General features: G+C 41.4%; 1 protein-coding gene across 1 annotated transcript in view; it reads left to right on the top strand.

Moving 5' to 3' along the window:
• Positions 1-3,591, top strand: part of IL13RA1 (interleukin 13 receptor subunit alpha 1) — a 76,025-nt gene extending 72,434 nt beyond the window's left edge. Inside the window, exon 11 of the mRNA XM_018044222.1 lies at positions 1,105-3,591. Coding sequence (XP_017899711.1) covers positions 1,105-1,197 — 93 coding nt within the window. The 3' untranslated portion in view covers positions 1,198-3,591. The remainder of the gene's footprint in view (positions 1-1,104) is intronic.
• The last annotated feature ends 13,557 nt before the right edge of the window (positions 3,592-17,148 follow it).

Here is a 17,148-nt window from a genome sequence, read left to right as displayed (position 1 = left end):
TCTACTAGGAGTATCACGGTTAAATATTTAGAATAATTTGGAAATTTTAAACAGTGTTTCCCAACTCATTCCTCTATATGTGCTCTAAGACTGGATGCTCCTGACTTACTGGGTCCATCTCTAGTTGCATTTGTTTTTAGTTTTTCTTCTTTCCATTTACTTCTCTAGTCTTACAGAACCAGAAAACAGCAGAGCAGAAAGGAGCTTAGAAATAATCTAATGCAGGGATTGACAAACTTTTTCTGTAAAGAACAAGATAGTAAATATTTTTGGTTTCACAAGCCATTGAGTCTATTACAGAAACTCAGCTCTGCTGTTGTAGCGTGAAAACAGCCATAGGTGATACAGAAACAAATGGATGGGACTGTGTTCTAATAAAACTTCATTTACAAAAACAAGCAGCCTGCTAGATTTGGCCCTTAGAACATAGTTTGCTGTCCCCTGGTTTAGTCTAACAGCTGTGTTTTACAGATGAGGGGACTGAGCTCACATTTCATCCTTTCCTCTGACCTGGAAGGAAGGAAGGCAAGGACTACAATATTGGCTTTCACCATAAGAGACACACTTAACTTGAGTTCAAGATGTGCTTATTTTGTATGCACAATTCCCTGTTCTTGCATGAAGTTGTTAATGCAAGGTCTTTCAAAACTTTTAGCTGCACTGTCTTCTAGGATATTTTGTACATTGCCATAAACCCTGATGCTTTTCTGAGCCTCTGACAGCTCTGAAGCAATGGTCAAATTTGAGCAGTAAAAAAATAAAGATAGAAACAATTGAAGTAAGAAAAACATGTCACTGTTTCATTCTTCTACAAAAGACTTTGTTTCCAGTTTTGGAGATGTATGTCTGCATAAGTTTACCTTTTGAGATAGCTATTAAACATCATATAACAATCCCATGTTTTTTTTCTTGATCAATTCTTTTAATTGTCCAAACAGATGACAATTCTTGGGTCAAAACAAACAAACAAAAAAAAAAAAACAAAACAAACAGGAAAACATACACTCCATGCACACAAACCTAAAAATAAGCAGTTACTGCAGGTACTCAGGAAAAGAACACTGTTTAGAAAAGTCATCATGTGTTTTTTTCTCTCCCTTCCAGCACTGGAAGAAGTATGACATCTATGAGAAGCAAACCAAAGAAGAAACTGACTCTGTAGTGCTGATAGAAAGCCTGAAGAGAGCCTCTCAGTGATGGAGATAATTTATTTTAACCTTCAATGTGACCTTGTGAAGATTCATACTGTTCTCCATTTATTATCTGGGAACTTGTTAAAGGGAAACTGAAACTACTGGACCATTTCAAAACAGGCAGCTCATAAGAGCCACAGGTTTTTCTGTTGAGTCATGCACCGAAAAACTAAAAATAATAGGCCCTTTGGAGAAAAGAACAGAGTCATTCTTGCTGAATTATAAAAGCAGACATCTTTTGCGAAGGCTTCACACTAGGGGGCAAAAGCTAGAAAGCGATGATGGCAGTCGAGTTAATCTTATCAAGAGTTGTGACAACTTCCTGAGGGATCTATGCCTGCTTTGAATTCTTTTTCTCAGATAATACCAACACATATTATTTGTAGGAGAACTCATTTTGGGTGCAAATGCTGAAGTCAAACTTGAGTCATAGAGAACATCTAACAAAACAGAATTGATAGAATCTGTTATCTATTGTTTGGGATCCCATTGAGTTGGGGCTACGGCTATTAAAACTCTTTAATATTTAATAGTCTGGAATCTTCATCCCCTCCAGCAGCATTTTCCTCTGCTTTGAAAGGCCCAGGCATCCATGTCAGCCAGCTGTGACTACAGAAAAAGCAGAGGCAGCTTTTTTACTGAGAACTTTTGAGGCCATTGCAGGCTTTTAATGGCAGTGGAGGCAGAACAACTTATTGGATATTAGAGTTTGAAGGACCCAGTCTCTAATGATGAATTTCTTCTTCACCACTGCTATTCAGATCAAGTATTTAGCACACGTCCAGATTGTATTGTGCCTCCAACTGTGAAGTGCTGACTCCCTCAAAGAATTCAGTCTAGTTGGGGCTCAATAAGTTTTTTCTCCCCACCAGTCATTTTCCAGACGTTTCAGCTCCTCACTCCCCACCCCGATTTCCCCTTTTGCATTCTCCTTCATCTCCCTCTGTGTATTCTTTCACCTCTCATTAGCAATTAGAATATAAATCTGCTCACAGCACCTAGAGGAGCAGGGAGTAATTTGCATCTCAGGAAAAGTATGAGTAGATTGAGAAACAATGACTAATTCTTTCATATTTTGTAACTTCTATGTGAGTCTGCATTTATTTGAAGGTTTTCAGCATTTACTGTTTATGCATTTTCTACACAGAAAAGAAGTATTCTCTTCACTTAGAACTTTGATATTTGCTTGAGAAAAAAAAAAGAATAGTTACATCTTTCTCTTTTCCCTTACTCGCCCAAATGGTTATTAGCAGGCTTCGTTTCTAATACTGATAGCCAGCCATCCCAGGCTCCAACGTTAGTCCTTTGTGGGTTTTTTTTGTTTGTTTGTTTTCTGCCTATGTTAGGGCTCCATCCTCACCCATCCCCACAACATATTCATATATGTATATAATATCCCTCTATTTCTGCTTCCTCTATATTAAGAGTATGGAAATGAGAAGCTCCCCTCCTCACATAGACTCAGATTACTGGTAGGAACTTGAGAACTCCATGTCACAAGTTCTTCAAACATTCATTCATTCATATTAATAAGATAGTGCTAGTTCCAATTCCTGCTCTTAGTGGGAAGGGAGATAAGACATCCCTACTCTTTACAGGTTTGGGCAAAAGTGGCAATGTCCTTGCACCACAGTGGAGGAGAAAATTGGGGATCATGGCAATGGCAGATGTCAAGATGTTTCCTCCCTGCACTTCTATATTTGAGGTCAGGTTGAGGCTGGAAGACAGGCATGGATGTTCCATTCTGCCCTACTGTTCTCTAGAAAGAATATTTGGTTTTCCTGTGTAGGGAGGAGATTATTATTTCCTAGCCAGATCTTATACTTCCAGAAAACACAACACCTAAATGCCTCACCCAAAGCCATTTTTCCTGTCATCCTACTTAGATAGCAGTGGTGGGGGATGCTCTAATATTCTGATGATCTAAGGAACTACTGATCCCAGACAGTCCTGCAGCCTGAGAGTGGGAAAATTATGTTTTGTTTCCATCTTGCTCTTTTAGTAGCAAAATAGTTGGGGGAAAAAATGGGGTGGTGAATTATGGAAATGCCTATGGCTGTTTTATAATTCCTGAAAAGTGATCCCCAGGTCTTGAGAGCAATTGCTTAATTGAGAGCATCAGCTTAATTCCCACTACCTATAGGAAACTAGAAGGTTTATGTACTATTTGATGTCTAACCTATATGTTTTTTTTTTTCTCCACATAGCTAAGTAAACCCACTGTAAGAATGGTCATTCTTATTCTTTCATTCAGATAAGTCTTTTCCTCATCTGGCGCAGAAGGGATACATGAAACTATGTTAACATTTTTGGTAATGCCTTCAACTGGGGATCATTTTAATTTCTTGCAGAAAAGCTTAAGTAAAATAAATATTGTTTTTTTGGTATGTCACCCAAATGTTTTCCTTTTGTCTTATTTCGAAGAAAGTGTTATGAGGAGTAGGTGGCAGAAAAAATTGGAGTTAAAAGAATGTAAGTTGGGAAAAAATTCCAAGAGCGCTAATTTATCTTACAACCATTTATCATGAGCTTCTCTGCTGTTCTTGGCATGCCTGGGTTTTCTGATAAAGGTGTGCATGTAGTTTAATATTAGCACAGCCTTTGCAAACAGTACCTGAAGGGACATAAGTGTTTGATAAATCATGGTTCTAACAAGGGAAATGGGGAACTAGTCCTTTCTGATTTTAAGCTTCCAATAGAGTGCAGTGTGGACTTCCCTGGTAGCTCAGCTAGTAAAGAATCTGCCTACAATGCAGGAGACCCTGGTTCGATTCCTGTGTCAGGAAGTTCCCCTGGAGAATGGATAGGCTACCCACTCCGGTATTCTTAGGCCTCCCTGGTGGCTCAAACATTAAAGAATCTGCCTGCAATGTGGGAGACCTGGGTTCGATTCCTGGGTTGGGAAGATACCCTGGAGGAAGGCACGGCAACGCACTCTAGTATTCTTGCCTGGAGAATCCTCATGGACAAGGGAGCCTGGCAGGTTATAGTCCATAGATAGGGTCACAAAGCATCAGACATGACTAACTAAGCACAGCACAGAGCGTAGTGTACCTCAGGAGACTGTCATGGTATATACATGATGAGGGACCTCTAGTTATGAATGAATCACATAAGCAAGTTATATTTGAGACTAAGAAAATCCATTTACAAAAGTTTCCCTTTTAAGAGGTAGTAATATATTTCCATGTTTTCTGTAACTACAGCAAAATGGTTTGAATGTCATGGAGAGTTTCTCATTTGTATTATGTTCTAGGAGTAGGTCATTAACCTGACATTTGTCATTTACCCTGCAACTTTCCAGGATCCAAGCCCTAGGGTATGGATAGGAGGTGCTGGTCTGGGTCAGGTTACTTCTGTAATTATTTAAAATGATGCAGGAATATTCTGGAAATCCATCTCCAGGTAAGTATAATTTTGATTAAGAAACTGCCTTTTGATTCTCAACACATCAACACTATTAGGACAGAAAACATTTAACTGGGGACCCTTGAGATTATGTATCTGTGTGAGAGCTATAGAAAACAAATTCTTGTAGCTACAAATATGTTCACCTCATCTCAGGGGCAGAGGAGCCAGAATGATCTAAGCCCATTTGCTTTCCAGGATAATTTACTATTTTGTCATTTCCATGCAGTCCTGCTCTTTTACAAGCACAACTTTGTGCTCACATGAGTAGTGTTTCATGCTACAAGAATATTAATAGTTTTAGAAGAAAGTAATACTTTGGCCACCTGATGCAAAGAGCTGGGTCATTGGAAAAGACCCTAATGCTGGGAAAGATTGAAGGCAAAAGGAGAAAGGGGTGGCAGAGGGTGAGATGGTTAGACAGCAACACCAACTCGATGAACACAAATTTGAGCAAACTCCAGGAGACAGTGAAGAACAGGGGAGCCTGGTGTGCTGCAGTCCATGGGGTCACAAAGAGTTGGATATGACTTAGCAACTGAACAACAACAACAAAACACTTATTTCAGAGACTCTATTTTCTTGTAAACCCTAATGACTAGATCAAGCAGTAACATTTTTTGTAAGTACTGTAGCAAAATCTTGGCATGCTTCTACTTCAAGTGAGGGAGGAATTTTGCTGATATTTGGATGTACTTTTATATCAATCCCCAACATGATTTCTTCCTGAAGGTTCTTTGGCATTTAGCTGTCTTTTCTAGGTCACACTTGGTTTGCCATTAGCAACAGGAAAATATTTCACTGCTAGTTTTCAACATCTATTAGGTAGACCATTATATAAAAAGAAAAAAATTAATAGTTACCCAGTAGCTACTGTCTGCCAAGTTACATGTGCTATTTCACTAAATCCCCATATGAGTCCTAGGAGATAAATTGTGCTATTATCTTCATGTTACAGATGAAGAAAGCAAGGCATAATGTGATTCAGTTGGGAGTCCAAGATCACATAGCTCATGACTGGGACAGAATTGGAAAACAAGTCAGCCTGACTTTAGAGCCTGTATAATACAGCCAGTGATGTACTTATTTGTCCTAGGAGGCTAAAGAAGAAACATCTTATTTCAAATTATTACCAGATTTCTTATCAACTGGAAGACTAAGAATTTTAATGATTTCATTGCAAAGTGAGCTTTTATACACTGTCTTAAGATTCATTTGTGCATTTATTCCTCTATGAGCCAGGCAGTGTGCTAGGCACTAGGAATTTAGAAGTGGGTAAGGTGTGTCTTGGTATCGAGTGGTTAGTGGGCTTTTCTGGTGGCTCAGACGGTAAAGAATCTGCCCATAATTTGGGAGACCCAGGTTCAGTCCCTGGGTTGGGAAGATCCCCTGGAGAAGGGAATGGCTACCTACTCCAGTATTCTGGCCTGGAGAATCCCACGGACAGAGGATGGAATACAGTTCACAGGGCGGCAAACAGTCAGACCTGCCTGAGCAACTAACACTTGCACTTTCAGGTGGTTAGTCAGGGAGAGGCTACTTTGTACAGGGAAAGAGACCTGGATTAGAATTTAGAAGTTTCAAATGACTTTGACAGGTATCTCTTCCTATCTGCATCTACTACCCCATCTAGAAAATGAAGATGTTAGACAGTGAATTATCATCCCATCCAAGGCTCATAACAATGGCCATAAGCTGTAGAGCTCATTTAGAAGTGAGGATCTTTGCTGTGTGCACTAGCAATGCCATGGGAAGCTTCCTTTCTCTCTCTCAGCCTCAGTATTCTCACCTGTAAAATGAGGAGGTTGGACTAGATGGGCTCTGTTCTGATATCCTGCAAAAATTAAGATGATGACGTTTGTTTTACATATCAAGAGAATATGTTTATGGTCACCTCCTATTAAAACCCGCCTTTGCCAGGAGTAGCTTTACACTTTCCACTTGTCTTCCATCCCTTAGCTGTGGGTTAAAGCCTGGACCATTCTGTCTATTTGGCTAAAGAAAAGAGGCCCTAAGATTGAGCCACAGATGTATATGTGGGATTCACAAGTAAAATGACCCATTTACTCTCTTGAAATATAATTTTAGCTAGATTACTTATATTAATAACCATCCATGGGGAAATTAATGACTATCAATTTACAAAACAGGATTTGCAAGCATGGTTGTAGCCTAACTAACAAGTATTCTTAACATGTTTGATCTTAGTCATTTTGCTAGAAATGCAAATGGACTTTGATAATATAGATTGCTTGTACATCTGCTACTACATCTGATGCATTCTCTAAAAAGTCTTTGATCAATACGAATCATTGAATTATTTTATTTTGATTACGTGTACTAATTTATCTTGGATAATGAAAACATGCCCTCTTTACCTAAGCTTTTTTAGGTTCATAGTGGTACATACATGGGGCTTCCCAGAATCACCTGCCAATGCAGATGTGGGTTCAATCCCTGAGTCTGGAAGATCCCCTGGAGTAGGACATGGCAACCCACTCCAGTGTTCTTCCCTGGTGAATCCCATAGACAGAGGACCCTGGTGGGCTACAGTCCATGGAGTCACAGAGTCGGCCACGACTGAGTGAGCACACGTGGTGCGTATACACTGTGATCCCTTCAAGGCAGCAAGACCACACTCTAAATCATGTTCTTTAGAACTTATGTTGAGGAGCATGATAGGCAAGTCTTCCTAGATATCTCCACCCCTCTGGTCCTTGGGACACGCACTGATATTCACAGAAGAACTGGCTGCCATTAGGGAATGGAATTTAAGGTTCAATAGTTTATCTAAAAGAATACCATATCAGGAGATTTAAGAACTCCAGATCTTTTATTCGGAGTAAGTGCCCCACAAAGCTTGTGGGGACCTCAATAGAAGACTAGTAGAGAAAGATACGTAGCTGGCATTAAACAAGATTGTGGGAGGGGAAGACAACCTGGTTTGCCCCTAGAAGGGTCAAGGGGATGGAGTAACGAGCCATTCCAAACTAATAGTGCCCAAGGCAGGGTGGCAAATTCAGGGAAATAAGCATTTGTTTATTGGGGATTGAGTTTCACACTAATGGCCTCATTTTTACTGTATCTGACTCTATGCGATTCCATGGACTATAGCCCGCCAGGCTCCTCTGTCCTTAGAATTCTCCAGGCTAGAATACTGGAGTGGGGTAGCTGTTCCCTCCTCCAGGGGATCTTTCCAACCAGGGATCGAACCCGGGTTTTTCACATTACAAGCAGATTCTTTACCATCTGAGCCACCAGGGAAGCACTTAATTACCTACTTAAAGGCAATTTCTTAAATAATAAGCATTTGTTCCAGATGATTTCCCTGGCAGTCCAGTGGTTAGGACTCCATGCCTCCACTGCTGGGGTCACAGATTCGATCTCTGGTCAGGGAACTAAGATCCCATAAGTTGCATGACCCAATCAAATTAAAAAAAAAAAAAAAGATCTAAAAACAGAACAAGTATCTGTCCCTGAAGAAGCCCTAACCCACCACCCCGTACCTCAGAATGCGACTGTATTTGGGGAGAGTGCCTTTAAAGAAGTAATAAAGTAAAAATGAGGCCACTAGGGTAGACCCCAATCCCATCTGACCAGTGTTCCTATAAGAAAAGGAAGAGACACACAAGGACACAGTGAGAAGGCAGTCATCTGAAAAAGCTAAGGAGAGAAGCCTCAGGAGAGCCAGCCAAGGTGCTGACACCTTGATCTTGGACTCTGAGCCTCCAGAACAGTGAGAGAATAAATTTCTGTTGTTTCAGCCACCCATATGTGTTATTTTGTTCTGATAGCCCTAGCGAATGAATACAACTCCCCCCTTTTCTATTAACTTTCTAGACTCTAAAGCTCCTTCTAATATTTTGGGGAAGTCCGCATTGATGAGGGCTTCCCTGGTAGCTCAGCTGGTCTACCTGCAATGCAGGAGACCCCAGTTCGATTCCTGGGTTGGGAAGATCCCCTGGAGAAGGGATAGGCTACCCACTCCAGTATTCTGGCCTGGAGAATTCCATGGACAGAAGAGCTAGGCGGGCTACAGTCCATGGGGTCGCAAAGAGTCAGACTCGACTGAGTGACTTTCACTTTCACTCACTGATGAGTACTGGGGGAGGCAGAGCCTCTCTAGCAGCAGCGATAGTTGGAGTTCAGTATTGAGAGCATTAAGGGGCCAGGCTGCTGTGTCTAGCACGCATGGAAGACGACTGTAGGAATGTCCTGGGCTGGCTAGCTCACCCCCAGGGATTCTGTGAGCTACCAAGAACCTATAAATAATTACTGAATACATTTTCTCCCTTTAATCAGGGGTGGTTTCCGTGGCTTATAATTAAGACCACTGACCACTACGATTCAGGTCTACATCTATATCCTGTGAGTAAATCAACTGCAGGTGTTCCTAGGTGTCAGGGACATTCAAAGTTGGATGGGTGATGGCCTCAGTGTTCCCAGGATTGAGGCAATTTCTTTTTTTTTTGGTTGCATTGCTTCACATGCAGGATCCTAGTTCCCTGACCAGAAGTCAAACCCATGTACCCTACAGTGGAAGCTCAGAGTCTGAGCCACTGGACTGCCAGGGAAGTACCCCAGGACTGAGGCCAACCATCAGAGACGCTTGTAAGAGGACCACTTTCCTCTTTTCTCTTTCCTACTTCCTTTGGTCCTTGTTTGTATTACTACTCATCCTTAGCCCAATGCTTTGGCTAGGTCACTAGACTCCACAGACATTGTTCAGCCCTAGGGCCCTTGGGAGTAAGGAAGCTGTGAGCCCTGCTCAATCTGGGCTGTCTTGGGAGTGAAAGTTGCCTTAGAATGCATCCCCTTCCGCCCCATCTCAGCCCTGCTTGGACTCAGCCATGAAGATTAGTAAATAAGGATAATACGACATTATTTCTGTGTAAACTTTGATTTTCTATTACTTTGGAACCAATCATTAGCCTGAGACAGCATGGCAGCTCTAGAATCTGTATAAAGGAAGAATATCTGGCTTCCCTGGTGGCTCAGACAGTAAAGAGTCTGCCTGAAATGCAGGAGATGCAGGTTTGATCCCTGGGTTGGGAAGATTCCCCTAGAGAAGGGAATGTCAACCCACTCCAGTATTTTTGCCTGGGAAATACCATGAACAGAGGAACCTGGTGGGCTACAGTCCCTGGGGTCAGATACAACTGAATGACTAACACACATTAAGGCCACAAATAGTTACTAGTGGGAGGTGGTGAGGTGGGCCAAGACAGAGGGGCACTCTGTGTGGCCCTAAGTTTGCTAAGTTTATACAGAAAACACATGGTTTCTCTTAAGGTGGTATATGGCAGTGGAGGAAAAATACCAAAAGCCTCCAAATATGGTCTTAGTCATACTTTGTGTGTACGTGCTAAGTTTCTTCAGTTGTGTCTGACTCTGTTCGACCCCATAGACTGTAGCCTGCCAGGCTCCTCTGTCCATCGAATTCTCCAGTCAAGAATACTGGAGTGGGTTGCCACGCCCTCCTCCAGGGGACCCTTTTGCCCCAGGGATCGAACTCCTGTTTCTTATGTCTCCTGCATTTGGCAGGCGGATTCTTTACCACTGAACCACCAGGGAAGCCCTTTTAATACTTTACCTAATATTTAAAAATACAGGTTGTCCTTATCAAAGAAGGCTTTTCATATTTTTGTTTGAGAGTAACTTTGAAAGACAGATGGATTTAAGGGGGTCAATATAGCTCTCCCAAGCTACTCATTGGTGGCCCCACTGCTGGACAGGAGGCACCTATGGCCCTCAACCTTATGTCAGAGGGCCGTTATTCAGCCCCAAGTTCAATTTTTGCTCTAAGGACTTATGCTATTCCTCAGCCACCTGCCTGGGACGTGACTTATGGTTGTCTGGCCCCCTACCTCTGCTCATTGGTCTCCCAGGCACAGGATTCAGGGGTTTCATGGCCTAATGCCTTGGGCCTAGAACATACTTTCAGCTGATCATTTTTCAGTGTGACCTCAGGCTTGCCAGGCTTCCATACCTCCAACTCTCTTTTCCATATCTTATCAATTCTCTGGCTTTTCCTCTTCCACTCCAGCCTGTGGAGTCTGGACATGACAGTAAAGTCAGTCCTTTGGCAAGAACATGCACAGTTAGGGGTAATTTTCAGCTTGTTATTGCTCCCTTGGGGGAACTCAATAGGATTATTTGATTGAAAATGTAAAAATACAAAACAAAACCCAAAACCCAAGAGACAAGTTGAATTTGTCTCAGGTAGAAGGCTTTCGAGCATTCACCAGTGTGAAAGAACACACTATGCTTAAAATATACACAATCCCTCATTGGATAGTTGATGTAACTTTGTTTTAACATTTTATTAGGGGGAGAAAAGGTCAGTGGAGCAAAAGTTTCTATAGCAACCTGGCAGCCGCACCTCTTGTAACCTATGAAGTCATTAAATTATGAGGTGCAACTAGGTCAGAGAAGGGCCTTATGGGAATTGGCTGACCAATGGTTATATAACTGGATAAGTGAAGGTTACAGCCCACTCAGCAAGGAGGAGACAAGTAGGTATTTACAAATGTCTGAGGCTGTGTCATATGGCCCTATTGTCAGGAAGGCCTTCAATTCCGAGTGGGGAGTGGAGTTTAGGAGTATATATATTGTGTACATGTCTTCAGGATGAGGTGGGGTTGGGGAGAGTGCCTTAAAGAGTGGGAAGACAAAGAAAAAAAAAAAGCAGAAGGCCTAAAGCTTAATTCTGAAAAGCCTGGTGCTACTCAAACTAGGTAATCCCTGCTGGTCTGGTTCCGTGGCAAGAACGGGCAGGCCGCCCTTTTTTTTTTTTTTTGGCAGGTGTGGGGTGGGGGTAGAGATGACTACAAGGCAGATGTATTGAGTTGGCCAAAAAATTCAGTGGGGTTTGGGCAGACATACCCGAACGAACTTTTTGGCCAGCCCAATACTTGCCCGTAAAGTGATGTGTGGGCAAGAAAACACAGGAAGACCAGGATGGTAGGTACCAAAAAAACCCAAGAAACAACAACAACAATAAAAGACCTAGCCTTGGGAACCTGAGAGTTTTCCAAGGTAAAAGGGCTAAGCTGCCCAATAGACATGTTCCCTGCAGCCCTCATTCTCCCCATCCCATGATCTATGACAACTGGAAATTTCCATTTATACTTGCTCGTGTCAGGTAGAAAATTGATGATTAATACAGAGACTGCTGGCAGTGAATACCCACCATTAGTGGCTTTGATCTCAGGGACACCTCTGCAAACCAGATCAACCCACTGTCATTTAATGTGGGGGAACTGCAGAGACTTATATAAGGCAGCTATTTTATTTTTGCACCTGAGGATGAGAATGGGGTTTAGCTTAGAGAAATTTGTTTCCAGTCTGGGTCAGACAAAGAAGGAGAAAGAGAGATACATTCTATTTTCTCAGCATCCCGTGGGAGGAATGTCTGTCACCTGATCAACCAGAGGGGCCGGGGCCTCACCTACCACGTAAATGCTGAGAGGTGAATCTGGGTGGGTGGGTGGCACTGCTCAGTTCCTGGACCCTGGAAATTGATTCTTTGTCAGCTTCTCTTGTGTCTCAGAACCCACCTCTACCCGCCCCATCCCCCAAACGGCACACCCAGGCACCTTATTTGTGTCTTTGATCACATTTGTCTGAGAGAAGGTCGGTGTGGGAAGCGGAAGAATTAAGTCCAAGGGAGTGGTGGAAAGGCAGGTCAGTTTGGGATAACAGCCAGCATCACAGCACTCATGTGTTGGCTCCAATACTAAAGTCCAGGGCCATTTCCAAGTTTCTGAGTGACCTTCAGTCTTCTATGAGTCACAGCTGCAGCTGAGTCATAGGCAGGAGAGAGACTGTGTTTTCTGATGATAAGCCTTCTCCTTACCCCCTCCCTATATTCTCCCTCATTATCCGAGGAAGGGGCTGTGTCTTCTATTATCATTATCACAAATGTCATGATGGCTTTGGAGTCACAGAGACCCGTCATTTACCACCTATGAAGACTTCCTCTGTCTGAGGCCTAATTTCCCGAGGATGATTGTGAAGTTTAAATGAGATCAATCATCCAAAGAAATGTTCAGAGTCCCTGTCACACATAAGTACCAAATGAGTGTGAGTCATTATTAAGTCATTCCCCCAAATTATTTGGGAAATATTTTTGGAAATTCCTCTATTATGAACTTGCTTACTGAGAATCCTTTCCTCAGAACCTCATCACCCTGGAGGAAGAGGTAGGGATACAATCTAACTTTTCACTCCTAAAAGTGAAGGACCGACCCTAAGCATGTGTTGACCACACCAAAGGGCACATACCCCACAAAGCTGTGCATGAAATAACACGTGGGCTTGTCTTTGTGCCTTCCTTGTACATGATAAGGAGTGAATTATGCATTGACTACCTTCCACTTGTTAGATTTCTGTGAGGGGAGTGGTGGCCCAGATTTCCCCATATTTATGCTGTGGAATGGTTTGCCCAGTTCATATGGAAACACAATGCTGTTCCTCACTGTCAGTAGAACTTGTCCTTTGGCCACCTGGGTGCCCCCTGGGTTCTCTGGACACTTGACATCCCTTATAGGTGTCCCTTGGGTACCCTGACAACACCCTCAACCAATGGAACTGACCAGCACTCAGATTGAAAGTATTAATATTTTACTAGTTTCTTTCTCTGGAAACAGCACATTCATCGAGATATTTCCTTCTAAATTTCTTTATCTTTTTATTGTTTTCTTTTTATGTTTTGCCCCCAGAGAAAGGGAAGTCTACCAGTGAGCTTCTATAAAATATTGCTTAGTCTTTTCTACAACACAATTTCAGGACTGGGTGTGCTTTTAATATCCCCCCCACTAAAAAAATCTGTTAGGACCAATTTCCCACATAGCCTTTCAATCCCAGATGATAACCATGAGAAATCTACATGCTTCCAGACTCTGGAGAGAGCTTTTTTTTTTTTTTTTTTTAGGAACAAATTTGCTGTAATGATTCATCCACACAAAGCCAAAGGCATGTTCAGTGCGATGTTTTCATTGTTCCAGACACAGTCATCAAAGAACTACTGTATGGGTGCCTCTGAAGCACCCCCATTTGTTCCAAATGTAAAAAGTAGAGGCACATAAATGTCAGTGATCAGGCGTGGGCTCCACAGCCTCTTTTGGCAGGCTCATGACACACTCCTAGCCTGTGCCAACCTTCTCCTGTAGGTTTCTGCACGGCTTGCGCTGTCATCCCATCATGACAGACTACAGCCATGGGCAGAAAAGTGCTGCAGTACAGCTGAGAAGCCTGTGCAGATTCTCCTCTGATCATCTCGTGAATACTTTTTTGAATCCAGTAATTTACACCTGTTAGTTCTCCTTACTTTGGGGCTAGTAGGAGACAGAGAGAGTGGACTTTTTGTTATAGGGGAGTTATGGAATTATCGTGGGCCCTTAGACATTTACAATTGGACAGGCCCTTAGAAATTATCTAGTCCAATGTCTTTATTTTTCACAAGTGAACCAACTAAGGTCCAGAGAGATTTTTGTCATTTTCCCAAGGCCATTATAGCAATTTAGTGGCAGAATCAGAACTAGAATCCAGGACTCTTGCCATCCAGTTCAGTACTCTTTCTGGAACAGCATGTACTTTCCACTGTAATGGCATTTGTTTTACCTTAGACAATAACAGCTAATACTTTTTGACCATTTCCTACATGCCAGGAATTATGCTAAGTACTTGAGTGCATCATTGTATTCAATCCACAAAACAACACTAAGAGGTCGGGACTTATATTTTCCCAACTTTATAAGACAAAGAGGTGGAAGCTTTGAAATGTGAAGTGACTGAGCCAAGGTTATACATCATACCATAAAACTCTTAATATTTAGTTTACTAAACTAACTAATCTAGTCCAAGAAGAAAAGTACTCAGACTACAGGGGATATTTTCATTGACCATACTCCACAAGGCAGAATGTCAGATGTTATTTGTACATTTCTTTGGTTGTATCCTGAGTCTGTAATTTTCTGCATTAATACTTACAAAACTATTTCTAGGAGGTTCTTCTCCCTTCTGAATGCTCTCATTGATATTCATGACTATAATGAGCCTTTGCAAATGTGCACACGTTGGAAAAAAGGGGAAGGTAAAATGGAAGAATTAAAATATTGATTGAATGGTATCCTGAAATATTTGCAAAGAATACATCCATTTATTCCATTTGTTTTTTCCAATTATTCATAAATCTCACATTGAATTTTGTTGGAATAAAGCCAAGTTAATAAAAGTCACTTGAGGCAATGGATCTATCCTCTCTGTTTGTACCTATCAGGCTTTCCCCCCACAAAATATCTTCATACACACATCCTACCCTCCTCTTCTGCAACTGAGCACTAGGTACCCTCTGTATCACCCAGATAAACCCTAAAGCAATACCTTGAAGCAACTCATTTAATCTCTTATATGAGCAAAAAGTCCTCAAGGGAAACCATGCTAGAATGTACAGGCTATGAGGCCCTGTTTTACTATTTAGTGAATGCCTCCTTCAGTTTCCATTCAAATCTCCATCACACTGTCCAGACATTCTACTGTTTCTTGGAAGTAGAGTTTGAGCTAGTGGATGGAGTTGGTAATCTATAGAGTTGGACTTTAGTCTCAGTTATCCTTTCAGAGGCCTTCCCAGGTGGTGCTAGTGGTAAAGAATCTGCCTGCTAATGCAGGAGGTATAAGTGACCTGGGTTCGATTCCTGGGTTGGGAAGATCCCCTGGAGGAGGGCATGGCAACCCACTCCAGTATTCTTGCCTGGAGAATCCCATGGACAGAGGAGCCTGGCGGGCTATAGTCTATGGAGTCGCAAAGAGTCAGACATGACTGAGTGACTGAACTGAACCGAACTTAATACTATGTTAGTTTCAGGTGTACAATATGAGGAGTCAATATTTTTTATATTTTTTAAAGTTATTATAAAATAGTGGCTATATTTACCTGTGCTGTACAATGTATCCTTATCTTTTATTTATTTCATACATAGTAGTTAATCCCCTACCCTTATCTTGCTCCTCCTCCCTTCCTTCTCCCCACTGGTAACCACTAGATTTTTCTCTGTATATCTGAGTCTATTTCTGTTATGAGGAAATAAAATTATTTTTAAGACAAGAAAAATTTTAAACATAAAATTATCTCTCTGTCCATTTGGGCCACTACTCCTTCCTCTTTGGCTTCCCAGGTGGCTCAGTGGTAAAGAATCTGCCTGCAATGCAGGTGATGTGGGTTAGATCCCTGGGTCAGGAAGATCTCCTAGAGAAGGAAATGGCAATCCACTCCAGTATTCTTGCCCGGAAAATCCCATGGACAGAGGAGCCTGGCGGTCTACAATCTATGGGGTCACAAAAGAGTTGGACAAGACTTAGCGACTAAACAACAGCAAATCTGTATTATACGTTAATTAGATCCTCACTGAAGACACTGGAAGACCTGCTCACCAGGAAAGAAAAAGGCAAACTAATTCCTTGGGAGATAACATTTCCTGTAAGGGGTCATGATGACCCACTACCCACCCACTGGACAGTTTACACTGTCAAGATGCTACTTTGAGGTAAAACCTTTTGATGCATAACCCTTTGTCTCCCAAAGTTACATAACTGTGCTTTGACCTTAGAGCTTTCTGAAAGACTGTCTCCTGGGTTATAATCCTAGGGTTGGCTTGGACAAAATTTTCCATTTCTTTATTAGATAGACTATTGATAAATTTTTTCCACTGACAGTTATAGTCATGTTTTTTATTTTTTAGATTCCATATATAAGTGATAACATAGAGTATTGTCTTTCTCTGTCCAACTTATGTCACTTAACATAATGAGATTATTATCTGTAAAAAGATTAAGTAAAAATTTAGCTATTTCTTCCAGAGATTTTTGTAATAGTTAGATTAAAGAAAAAAATTTGACAATGTAAGCATATTTTTTCAATGTAGAGTAGGCACATAAAATAAAACTAAAATATTTCTATGCAGGAACACCTTGCCACTAAACAATTATTCTGTATGCACTTTTGATTTTCTGGTCTATATATTATTTTGATACTGGTGACACTGTTGAAAAGTGACTATGCTAAACACAAGGAAAAAACAAATGGGACAATATTAAAAAACTGAAAATCAACCCAAAACTTTACTAGTTTACACTGAAATAAATCACACTAAAATTAATTTAAATTACTTAAAAAGCCATAGAGTCATCATCCAGAAAAGATAAATTAACACTTATTTTATAACAAATGAAATTAAAATCTATAAAATATGCAAAATATTTTGTATTTTAGACTCAATAAACTTTAGTTTTTACTGTGTGATATTCTTTTTCTATGGGTTTACCTTAATATTTTTATGATTTTAAAGGTAGCGTATACTCATCATTGATGGCATTGATCTCTGAGGAAGGCTTTCTTATCTCTCCTTGATGCTGAAGCTGAAACTCCAATACTTTGGCCACCTCATGAGAAGAGTTGACTCATTGGAAAAGACCCTGATGCTGGGAGGGATTGGGGGCAGGAGGAGAAGGAGACGACAGAGGATGAGATGGCTGGATGGCATCACCG

Source organism: Capra hircus (assembly GCF_001704415.2).
Source record: "Capra hircus breed San Clemente chromosome X unlocalized genomic scaffold, ASM170441v1, whole genome shotgun sequence".
In the NCBI taxonomy this organism is placed as follows: domain Eukaryota; kingdom Metazoa; phylum Chordata; class Mammalia; order Artiodactyla; family Bovidae; genus Capra; species Capra hircus.
Note: the sequence above shows the minus strand (reverse complement) of the source record. Positions and strands in the feature narration are given on the sequence as shown.